At 41.4% G+C, this 12,224-nt stretch overlaps 1 protein-coding gene across 2 annotated transcripts in view; it reads left to right on the forward strand.

Annotated features, from left to right (window-relative positions):
• usp13 (ubiquitin specific peptidase 13) overlaps positions 1-12,224 on the forward strand; it is a gene marked incomplete at its 5' end in the record, with an annotated part of 43,886 nt that overhangs the window by 28,497 nt on the left and 3,165 nt on the right. Inside the window, 4 exons of one of the 2 annotated variants that reach the window (XM_080725876.1) lie at positions 261-383; positions 4,945-4,968; positions 7,007-7,150; positions 9,264-9,433. In XM_080725876.1, coding sequence (XP_080582002.1) covers positions 261-383; positions 4,945-4,968; positions 7,007-7,150; positions 9,264-9,433 — 461 coding nt within the window. The remainder of the gene's footprint in view (positions 1-260; positions 384-4,944; positions 4,969-7,006; positions 7,151-9,263; positions 9,434-12,224) is intronic. The other variant, XM_080725877.1, reaches the window with a different exon arrangement.

Here is a 12,224-nt window from a genome sequence, read left to right on the forward strand (position 1 = left end):
GTATGTTTAGAAATGGTAGTGGTGCGGCCCACCCTGCTCGCTGTAACTTCTACATGTTTAAAATAAAAAATATGTCGTAGCCCCAACCCCCCCACCCTACGAGGTGGTAGGGGGTCCCTGCTCCATCTCCCCATCAGTTTGGGGGTCCCCGGCCTGAAAACGTTGAAGACCCCTGGTGTATTCAATAACATTTCCATGCGTGTCATGAGTCTTATAAGTATTTATGACATTCCCTGTCCATGGTGTGTTCCTCTTTACAGATCTAGCCATAGATGTTCCAGACTTCCTTGATCTGAACCGGCTGAGGGCCACCGGGCTCCAGACTGGAGAGGAAGAACTGCCTGACCTCGCTCCTCCCATAGTTCTAGCTGAAGACACTAGAGGTACTCAGTGGTGAAAGTGGTTTGAAATTCATGCCGGAACTGTCATAAATTGGCCGCGCGGCGAAGCTGCGCGGCCGAAAAAAATTTGGGAGGCTCTAATCCCCCAAAACCCCTGAAATGCATAGAAAACTTTATTTTGGGAGGCCCACCTGCCCCTCTATAATAAGCCTCTTCATATTGTTCATGTTCCATACAGAAGGCTAAGCATATATATTATTATTATATTTATTATATTATTATATATATTATTATTACACATTTTTATAACCAGTTATCTAAAGTAACTAAGTACATTTACTAAAGTACTGCATTTAAGTACAGGTTTTAAGTATAGCCTAGCCTAGTTTACTGGAGTATTTCCAATACTTTTAATTCTACTCCACTACATCTCCCATTCCCAGATGCAGAATTGAATCATTTTGGTCTATTCTGCATTTATGGCCACATGCAGGCACAGACACGAGTCCTGCTAGAGATGGGATTTATGGCTCTTTGAAGTGAGCCGGATCTCTGGGATCCATTCCTTTCAAAGAGCTGTTCAAAAGACGTAGGCCTACATTTTGATACTTCTACTCAAGTACATTAACATTCCAAACTTCTACTTGATTGCAGTATTGATATTTCTACTTAAGTAAAGAAATTGAGTATTTTTCCCACACCACTGTTCATTAGAAAAGAACGGCTCCCTACTGTGAACCGAATCATATCGTTCATTTCAAAGAGCCGTTCAAAAGACTCGATTCGTTCGCGAACGTCTCACCTCTACCCGCTCCGTGTCAAACAAACACTGAAACGCAAACGGACTGACTGGATCACACTGACCTACACAAACCCACGGGAATAATTTAGAAGCACTTTATCAGAAAATATAACTAGTAACACTTGTGTAGCCTACTGTATGTTAATCTGACTTTAGTATAGGCTATTGTTTTCTTCCTGGACGTGCGTTTGTGGCTGGTTATTTAACATGGGATTTTGACAGCTGGCTTCTCTTCTTAACGGAACTCCGTTCCGTCCCCAAATGTTTTAACGGAACGGGGGTTCCGGCCGTTCCGGCTCACTTTCACTACTGGAGGTACTGCTCACATCAATACAATAGAAGGAGATGTCTTGCCTACATATAATTTATCCAAGCTGAAGCATATATGAAGAAAATAGGATTGGACTTAAAATGTTACCTTAGGGCACAAGTTATAGTGTAGAGGAATGAAACAAAGTCACAATTTGATACAATATAATTTATCAGATATAAGTGCAAAGCAGTCCCAGATATGCCAACCCACAGCTACAATCTATCAGTAACGATGTAATGATCAATGGTGTCGAATGCTTTAAACGATTCCAACAAAACGAGTATACGGATCCAATGTCAGTATTCATTCATTATTTGCGCCTCAAATAAGTGTTGTCTCAGTACTGTGGTTCTATCGAAATCCCAACTGAAATAAGTCATTGTCTTCTACAACTACCAGAACTTTTCAAAGAAATGTCAATTTAGAAGTTGGCCTATAATCGTTACAAAGGTTGAGTCAGTACCAGTTTCTTTAGAAGAGGATGAACACAAGCCATCTTAAAATCATCCAGGTGATGGGAAGCTTTTAAAAATGTATAGCAAGTAACACATTTGGAAGGTATAATATCAACAAGGCAAGAGGAAGGTTAAACACAGTATCCATTATCCATGAGGTCACTAACAAGCTACATCAATGAATCATATGACTGTCGACAACAGTGGTGTAAAGTAACTAAGTACATTTACTTAAGTACTGTACTTAAAGGGGTATTTCACTTTCAAAAAAACTTTTGGTAATGTTATCATCTAATCAGGCTTTTATGAACACCCTGAACAGTTTTTAATTAGCTTGATTGAATATTTAGATATTTGATGTAAATGTTACCAGGCCCTCCAGGCCCAGGGCCTCTCCCCACACACACCCATTGTAACTTCAAACTCCATTTTAACCATGATAGATTCATTAAAAACACACATTATTTTTTCTGGTGACTCATACTACCCTCCTAATATGTGACGACGTGACGTGTTTTTTCGATAACATTTTTCATTTATTTTTAATAATTATTTTTTTGTATTTCATTTTTTCCATTTTTCCAAATAATTATTAAAAATAAATGAAAAAAGTTATCGAAAAAACACGGCCTGCTCACGTATTAGGAAGGTAAAATGAGTCTCCAGAAAAAATAATGTGTGTTTTTAATGAATCTATCATGGTTAAAATGGAGTTTGAAGTTACAATGGGTTTGTATGTGGAGAGAAGCCCTACCACTGCTCCCTGTTGAAAGTGGAATATCCCTTTAAGTACACTTTTGATTTATTTGTACTTTACTTGAGTATTTCCAATTTCCTATACTTTCTACTGCACTACATCTTATATTGTACTTTTACTCCACATTTATTTGAAAACTTTAGTTACTAGTTACTTTGCAGATATGTCTTTATTATAATATTATAAAACGTACATAAACCACTTTAGCCCTATTTTATATATACAGTAGGCTGTTTGAAAATAGTCAGTCTACAAGCTCCCAACGCGTCACATTGCGTTCTGCTGTTTTCAAACATTTTGTACTTTTACTTTTGATGCCAATACTTTCGTACTTTTACTCCAGTGCGTTTGGAATTCCGACTTTTATAGAGTATTTATATATTGCAGTATTGTTACATTTACTTAAGTAAAAAAAAAAGAATACTTTTTCCACTACTGATTGACAAGTGCATCATACATTTCACACGTGACGCGTTGTGAGCTTTTAGGTCGGCTATTTTCAAATAGCCAAGGTACAAAATAGGGATAAAGTGATTTATGTGGTTTTATAAAATTATAATGTATATCTGCAAAGTAACTAGTTTCTAAAGTTTTCAAATAAATGCAGTGGAGTAAAAGTACAATATTTTGATCCGAGATGTAGTGGAGTAGAAGTAAAAGTATTGGAAATTAGAAACACTCAAGTATAGTACAAATACCTCAAAAGTGTACTTAGTTAGTAAATGTACTTAGTTACTTTACAAGACTGATGTTCTCTGAGTGTGGACTGCGGTGCTGAACTGAGTGTTCTCTTATGCCTCCTTAGTAGGACTTTATTTCATTTTGTCTGTCTTTATTTCTCTGTCTGTAATCCCTTTTCATCAACTCGCCTCTCTGCGGGTTGAGACGTTCATCACATTATCAGTGAACTTCTTAATATTTCAGCGCGCACTGTACAAAATGTTCTCCCCGTCTCAAAACCCCCGAAATGTACAAAAGGCTCCAAGGAGGAGTACACAAACACGCTATACTCTGCCTTCCTGCTGTACAGTGCCTCACACATTGACAGAAACACAATGTGTTCTCCCCTATTTTCCTCCTCCTGCAACGCTTTGCTGCCTCTTAGAACAGGAAACGTATTCAAATTCAGAGGACAAAGAGCATGTTTGAAAATTGCTTACGGTTGAATAATTTAGCACAGAACACGGCATGCTGTGTTTGCTATCTGAGACACCCTCTGGAAAAGTAAATTGGCTCTGGTGAAGAGAACCACTTATGGCTAATTTGGACCTCGTTGCATGACCCAAAACCTTTGGTCGAGCAACATTTGTTGAAAGGGTCCTGTGACAAACTGCCTTGTGCTTCAGGCACAAAGGCTATGATAACCATTCTCCGGCAGCACACGTTATCTACCTCGGTCAGGACAGGACATCTTTTGGGGGTGACTTGTGAAGGATTCTCTTTATTTGGTGTACCTTGCTCTTACTGTGTACACTGTACACATTTTTTTACTTCTCTGTAACTTTGTAAATAATCTTAAACTGCTGTGCTGCCTCCGGGCGACTGATTTTCCCCCTTGGGATAATAAAGTATCTACACTTTCAGAGTGGCACACACAGATTTTGTAAATGATATAGGAACCCATTTGGCTTACATGAATTCAATAAGAGTGTGTACTTTCATTTATGAATGAAATGTATACAACTCCTGTATACAACACTGTCCGGAGTGTACGCCCCCTCAGCAGATATCGGTCGCAATTAACCCATTCAGGCCGGGAACACATTTTGCTGTTTGGGAGGGGCTTACAGTACATTTACAGTATGTAGCAACATATTTGTTTTGTAGGCTAATTTCTGATTTAGCCCTATTCTATAGGTTAGGCCTAAATGGGTCATGTGTTTGTCACCTTTGTAAAAGGCGCTATAGAAATGCAGACTATTGATTACAGACCACCAGGCGAATGTTTGCAATCTGTGTTGCCTGAAACGCATCATTAACCATAAATTATGATTAAAGAATTCAAGATTTTGGTGGTGATGCGGAACACCTCGCTCTGAAACATTATGAGCTTCCTGCTCAGAGCCGTGACATTATTTGGGAATGGAGCAAACTGTGCCTGATTTGAAAGGTTTGTTGGTGACCTGAATATTCTAAATTATATTAATAATTGATGTTTTTTGTACAGAAGTGAGGAGTCTGTGGTTGATCCCAGCAAGTCTTTGCAGTTTGTTATCTCTTCTCTTTCTGCTGTTTGTGCTTACATCTTAAATTACTATTTTCTACTTTCCTTTCAGATAACTCCATGAGCTCCTTAGACTGTAAGTATCCACTTTTCTTTTAAACTTTTGTTGCCATTGCATTGTCTATTTGGTACTTTGTTGTATGACAGTGTCACACAAATGTATCAAAACCTTTTCTATTTTTGGAAGATAAAAAATAAAAACAAAACATACTTCAAGTTAACCAATAAAAAGTAGCTTGTGACTAAATAATGTGAATAACTGCATTTTAGGCAGGAACATTCACGTCAAGAATATAACAATTAATAACATAATGAACAGATAGACTCGGCAAGATATTGGCAAGGATATTTAACCATTTATTGCATAAATGGAATACAGTTAAACTTGGCGTTTGAAGGGCTCCGCGATCGGAGATGCTCCCTGAATTTTGTGCAGGCATTTCTGAGCATGCTAAGCAAAATCAGGGAACGCAGCAATACCCCCCCATAGGGATAGAATAGCAAATAGCAATAACCGTGACATGTAACATAGTCAAATCACAGTATTGAGCTTAACAACATTGACATGAACTTAGACAAAATCACAGTATGAGCTTAACAACATTGACATGAAACTTAGTCAAGATCACAGTACTTGCTTAACCACATTGACATGTAACTTAATCAGACAATCACAAGTATTTGAGCTTAGCCAGAGTGATCATGCAAAGGTGGAGGCTGGGGTGGAGGAGGAAGCAAGCAGCAAATGATTCCGAAGCTTCGGAACCAAGCATTGGTAGGGAAAGCAAGCTCTATTTAAAGGAGCCTTCCCTACTGATTGAGAGCTCTGATTGGAGTATGGCAGTCATGTGACATAATGACCAGCAGATATGTTAATGAGGTATGAGAACAGAGCTGACTGACATCTGACTACAGCTGAGCAGCAACTTGACTCCCATGCCCTGCATAAACTTGCGCTACGCTTTATTGAAACCATTGGAAAAAAAAATAAAACAATTTTGGAACAGTTTTTCAAAAAGTGCTTACAAGGCTTCTGCCCACCAGTTGAAACCCACCTACTTTAAGGTCTCCAGCATAATGACAAATGTTATTGAGCTATATAGACCTGCAGGTGCTGGGCCTGGTACACAGTGTCACTCTAGTTTACAGTGGCCTCATTCCAGTACATGAACCTGTGTGTTGAGCCGAGGGAAATAAATGAAAGTACATAATAACACTGACTTAGCAGTAGCACTTACCCCAGATCTACCTCGTCCATAAATCCCAAGTGTGTGAAAGAAAAAAAACACAATGTAGGTGCAAGAAATGATTAGGTGCCGTTTCCACTTGCATTGCATCTTCACATCCCATGAAGGTAAATTGTATAGTACTATTAAGGTATATGGGTTGTGGGAGATGAATCCCATTAAGGCACTGTTTCCCAAACAGTGGGTCGGGACCCATTTATGGGTCGCAGACAAATTTTTATGGGACCGTCCCTTAATTTTTGGTTTCCTACATTTTGTTTTTAATTATTATTATTTCAAAACATTTTCAAAAAACATTCCCAAAACATTTTCATGAATTAAAAAACAAATTCAATGTTTTTTTTTCCAGTAATTTCATGAAGAAATCTAAATAAAAAAATTGAATAAATTACATAAATTAGAAAACAAATGTATAAGGAATAGTGAAAATAGCCGATCTATACAAGCTCATTCGCGCTGCGTTGTGAGGTTGTAGATACTCTGTTTTCACTAGTTTGGGTCACGGGCAAATGTATTGGGTCTTGAGCAAAAAAGTTGAGTGTGCCGTACAATAATTATTTACATCAATTTAATGCACAGGAATAAGGCCAGCGTGAAACTTTACTTTCAATCGGCGCGTACTGTAGCTCTGCTTGTTTTCAGCAAAATTTCTCGCCCCGATAAATCATCCTCTCCACAAGGCAACCTCCCCAGGGCAAGGACATTTCTCTGGTCCCTTTCATTTAATGAGGCCCAAGGAGAGAGACGCCTCCAATCTATTTGGGGTGTTTTTAAACTGGAGGGCTCGACCGGGCGGTGACGTCGATTCAGCAGCTGTAAGTCACAGGTAGTTATTGTTGCTGGTTTGTCCTGTGTCACCTGCTCCAGCTCCAGAAATAGATGAGGCAGCGGTAATGCAGCTGGCAGAGATGGGCTTCCCATTGGAGGCCTGTCGGAAGGCAGTTTACTACACTGGAAACATGGGCCCTGAGATGGCCTTCAACTGGATCATAGCCCACATGGAGGAGCCTGGTAAGACCACCTCATCAGGGGCGTCACAAGGGGTAGGAAAGTGGGACTGAGTTACTGGGGCCCAAGGTGGAGGGGCCCTAGTAACTTTAGCTATTGAAAAATAGCAGAGCTCACAGCGCGGCACCGAGTGCCGCGCTGCGAGCTTGTAGATCTGCTATTTTTGAAAAGTCGTGAAAATGTGTGCAAATCTTTGTAAATGTATTTTTTAAGCGAACATTTGTAACTCAAATTCTGCTTCCGGGGGGGTCCCTGGAACTAAATATTTTGAGATGGGGGTCCGTGGCCAAATTCATATCATTTTGGGTGTCCTTCACATGAAAAAGTTTGAGCATCACTGACATGGACACATGGGTTTCTTGCACACATTTTCACAGTTTTTCCAAAATAGCAGATCTACAAGCTCGCAGCGCGGCACTCGGTGCCGCGCTGTGAGCTTGTATATCTGCTATTTTTCAATAGTTAACATTCATGGGGGGCCCGCAGTGAATCCTTGTACCCAGGGCCCAGAATTTGGTGTGACGCCCCTGCACCTCATACATCTGTAGAACATGGAGATAGATCAGTGGGTTTCAACCAGTGGTCCTTGAGGGGGTTCCAGCCCAGGTAGTCTAAATAATGGAGAGTTGGTAACCAAATGGACCCTTGTAGATCTTTAACTCTTGAGAGTATAAAATGAAGTTTCATTTTACGTTATCAAGTTAAATCGAGTTGAATTATTGTTAAACATCTGCATTACTTAATTTACAAGAAGTCTACACAATTAGATAATGTAGAAGAATTGTTCTTTTGATCAATGTTTGCCTGTTATCTCTCCTATTGTGGACATCTTATTCAACGATAACAACAGTTTTGGGTCTGAGAGGCTAAATCTCATCAAATGGTGGTCCTTGGCTCAAATGCCGAATAAATAATAGACATTGATATGTAAAAGGTTGAAAACCACTGAGATAGATAGGATGGATGGATGGATGGATGGATGGATGGATGGGTGGGTGGGTGGGTAGGTTTAACAAAACTAGAAATGCAGTTCCTGCTGAAAACACGCACAAAGTATACTATGTACGGTATTGTAGAAAATGTACATGTGTGTGTGTGTGTGTGTGTGTGTGTGTGTGTGTGTGTGTGTGTGTGTGTGTGTGTGTGTGTGTGTGTGTGTGTGTGTGTGTGTGTGTGTGTGTGTGTGTGTCCTCCCTCCTACCGTGGAAGAATTTAGAACAGTTGTTTCTAAATAGTCAAATGCACCTAATGGGCTGCTCTCAGGTTAACAGTTTTTCCCTTGTCTATTACCCAAGTCATTAAGGGAAGCTCAGCCCTGAATAAAGAATGAAATGGAGGGGAAAAAAGAAAAATCCTACCTGAATCATGTGGGGAGAAAGTCGTTTAGGCACAATCATCACTGTCAGAAATGTCTGCATATCCAGCTGAGGGAGGAAAGACAGAACTTGAACATATTGTAATTTCTACCACTTTTTGTGGTCACATGTTCAGATACTGGATTCTGATTGGCTTAAACAACAACCCACTACCTCTCATGGTAAATGGCTTACGTTTAGCATACTCAGTGAGGCAGTCCGCCTCCAACCGGGAGGCGTACCCCAGCCCCCTACTCAGCAGACAAGGCAAGCAACCCACAACGCCAAGAGAGCTAGCTTACTTGGAGGAGAGAGTTACGGACGGATCTCTTGCAGGGTTGTTACACTACCCCCTCCTCACAGAAGCTGACACCAATGTAACGTTTAGCAGACTGAGTGGTTCGCTGAACCCCAGCCAGAGAGCTAGCTCACTTGGAGGAGCGATTTACGGCCAGATCGCTTGCAATATTATTGAATTATTTATCTTCTCCCTATGCAAAATGCATGTTCATGTGAAGAAGGAAAAACAAATGTGTTCAGCGATTGCCATCTCGTTACCTTGAGTAACTACCAACTGCCAAAGAGCTGACTAGGAACCAATAATGTTATATTGCACCACCTGTACGATTGAGAAGTGTGAGAGAAATCTTGATCTCTCCTCCTGTTCCTCCTCTCTAGTCCTCTCCACTCCACCCTTTTCACGATGCCACTTCTCTCTCTCTCTCTCTCTCTCTCTCTGTCTCTCTGTCTCTCTCTCTCAGACTTTGCGGAACCCCTAACTCTGCCATCCATGTTGGACCCTGGCCCGTCTACCAGTGACAGCCCGATGACCTCTGCCCCACTGGCAAACTCTCCACCTGAGGAGAGCATTGCCATCCTCACCTCCATGGGCTTCCCTCGCAGTCACACCATCCAAGCCCTCAAAGCCACGGTCCGTGTTCTGCTGTTTATGCATGAGCCTCCCTTGATCTGCTAGCGTTTGTGTTAAAAGTGTATTTGATTCATTCCCCCTTTTATACCTTCACTCGATACCAGTGCTAGTAATTAGATTTTGGTTAAAACCGGGAAAGCATCTTTGTCGTTTTAGATTTTAGCTATACTGTACAGTATGTATAGCAACATACGTTTTTCAGAAAACTCTTAATTTTGTGCATTCTCTTCATGTCCGGCTTTTAAGTTGATTCTGTCCACTGGCTGCATACATTCTCTTGACTATCTACTCAAATTTAACCCATTTAGACCGGGTACGCATTATTGCAAATTATTATTTTATGCTTTAACTATTAAAAAATAGCGGATCTACAAGCTCACAGCTTGTAGAACACAGGAGGGGTGGGCGACGTCGCGGCACAACGCGATGTCGCTCGCGGTAGGTCAGGACGTCCTCATTGAAACAAAAGTATTTTAATGAGATTTCATTGTTCGCGTTGCATCGCGGGCAGTGCGGATGAGCTGTAACACCCACCCTGACGTGACCTACCTTAACACACACACACCTTGGCCACACACACACGCACGCACGCACGCACGCACGCACACACACACACACACACACACACACACACACACACACACACACACACACACACACAGATCTAGAACACATAGAATGTAAAAATATAGATCTAGAACAAATAGAATCATTCTAAAATATAGAACTAGAACACATAATTTATAGATCTAGAAAACATAGAATATATAGATCTAGAACACATAGAATTCATAGATCTAGAACACATAGAATCAAAAACATAGATCTGGAACTGCTCAAATTCACCGCTCCACTTCGAACCGAGTTTTGATTTTTTGTCATAGTTTTAGTCAACGAAAATGAACACTGGTCCTGGCCAGATAGAGAGGTGGTGTTCAGATGGGTGGAGTAGTGAGGGTTCCATGTTGATAAAGGTTCTTGGCTGGCCTACTTGTTGGCTGTTCCACACTGGGACTGTAATAGATCACCACTGCCCTCAGCTACAGTATTAGACATGTCTGCTCTAAATGCTGTTTACAAATAGTCCACTGCTGATGCAGCGTTTCTGCTCTAGCAAATGCAATCTGGATGTAATACTGTACACACACATGTTTTGTTGTATCATCTCCTTAATCAACACATTTGAAAATGGATACAAATGTACTGTAGTATGATTTCTTTTTGTTTTCTTCTGCACAAAAGAGAATGGATCCACAAACAGAGTCACATCGGTGCCTGTTAGTTCAGTAAGAGCGAGATCATTTAGCTACCTACAACCGGGTCGCAACGTGGTCGGTAGTTTTCAGCGACCGGGTTGCTAAATCGAGCGACCGGGTCGCTAAATCACCGACCGCGCCGCTAAATCGACGACCCGGTCACTAAATCTACCGACCTGCCTGCAGTTTTAGGTCGGTAGATTTAGCGACCCGGTTGGTACATCTAGTGACCCGGTCGGAAGATTTTGCGCCCCAGTCGGTCGATTTAGCGACCCGGTCGCTCGCTTTAGCGGCGTGGTCGGTGATTTAGCGACCCGGTCGGGAGGTTGCGTCGGCAGGTTAGCCTACTGAGGTTAGGGTTAGGGTTAGGGTTAGGGTTAGTAGCCCGGTGGTCGGTGGATAAGCGACCACCGGTCAGTGGATTTACCTACCCGGTCGGTGGATTTAGCGTCCCGGTCGGTGGATTTAGCGTCCCGGTCGGTGGATTTGGCGACCCGGTCGGTGGTTTTAGCGACCCGGTCGGTGGTTTTAGCGTCCCGGTCGGTCGATTTAGCGACCCGGTCGGTGGTTTTAGCGTCCCGGTCGGTGGTTTTAGCGTCCCGGTCGGTGGTTTTAGCGTCCCAGTCGGTCGATTTAGCGACCCGGTCGCTGAAAACTACCGACCACGTTGCGACCCGGTTGTAGGTCGCTAAATGATCTCGCCCTCTCTCTGTTAGTTTCTAAATGGCTGCACAATCTCTGGTTTCAACTTTGCCTCATCAGAAAAAAATAGACCAGCAATTAGTTCTCAGTCTGGATTAAATTTCACAGACACCACAATTGATTTCATTTTTTATTAAAGAGTATTAGAATGGATCAAACTAGCACTTTTGTTCAGTGAGTTGCGACTTTCCGCAGATTTTCCGAACTCTAATTCGGGGTAATGCTTTTCAGAAGTCGCGAGTGACGTAATTTTGTAGTCGGAACCGGGCCTTTCCGACAAAAAGTTTGGTGTTGGATAAAGTATGGACAGCCCTTAATGGTCTCAGATATTTCATAAAAGCAAAGGTTACTATTTCTTGATTCAACATAATGTGTCAGTTGCTTAGGAAACACAGGGGCTCCTTTTCACACCTTTTTAACAAATCACAGATTAGGACCTAGAAATGTACAGTTGTACAGTTTCGCTTTAATCCTTGGATCAGCAGATGAGTGGTTCTCTACTGCAGTGGTTTGCAACCCTTTTCATATCAAGGTCCCTTATGTATTTGAGCCACGGACCACCATTTGATGGGATTTTGCCTCTCAGACCCAAGACTAGTTTGTTATGGTTGGATAAGATCATTCATGTCCACAATACAATTCCATTCTGTATTGATGTGGTACCATTGAAGAGATAACAGGCAAAACATTGAAACAAAAGACAATTCCTCTACATTCTCTAATTGTGTAGACTGCTTGTGAATTAAGTAATGCAGATGTTTAACAATAACTTAACTTGAGTCCATTTTGTTTCATTTTACGCTCTCAAGAGTTAAAGAGCTTTAAGGGTCCAT

This window comes from Nannobrachium achirus (genome assembly GCF_963921795.1).
Source record: "Nannobrachium achirus genome assembly, chromosome: 1".
Taxonomy (NCBI): Eukaryota; Metazoa; Chordata; class Actinopteri; order Myctophiformes; family Myctophidae; genus Nannobrachium; species Nannobrachium achirus.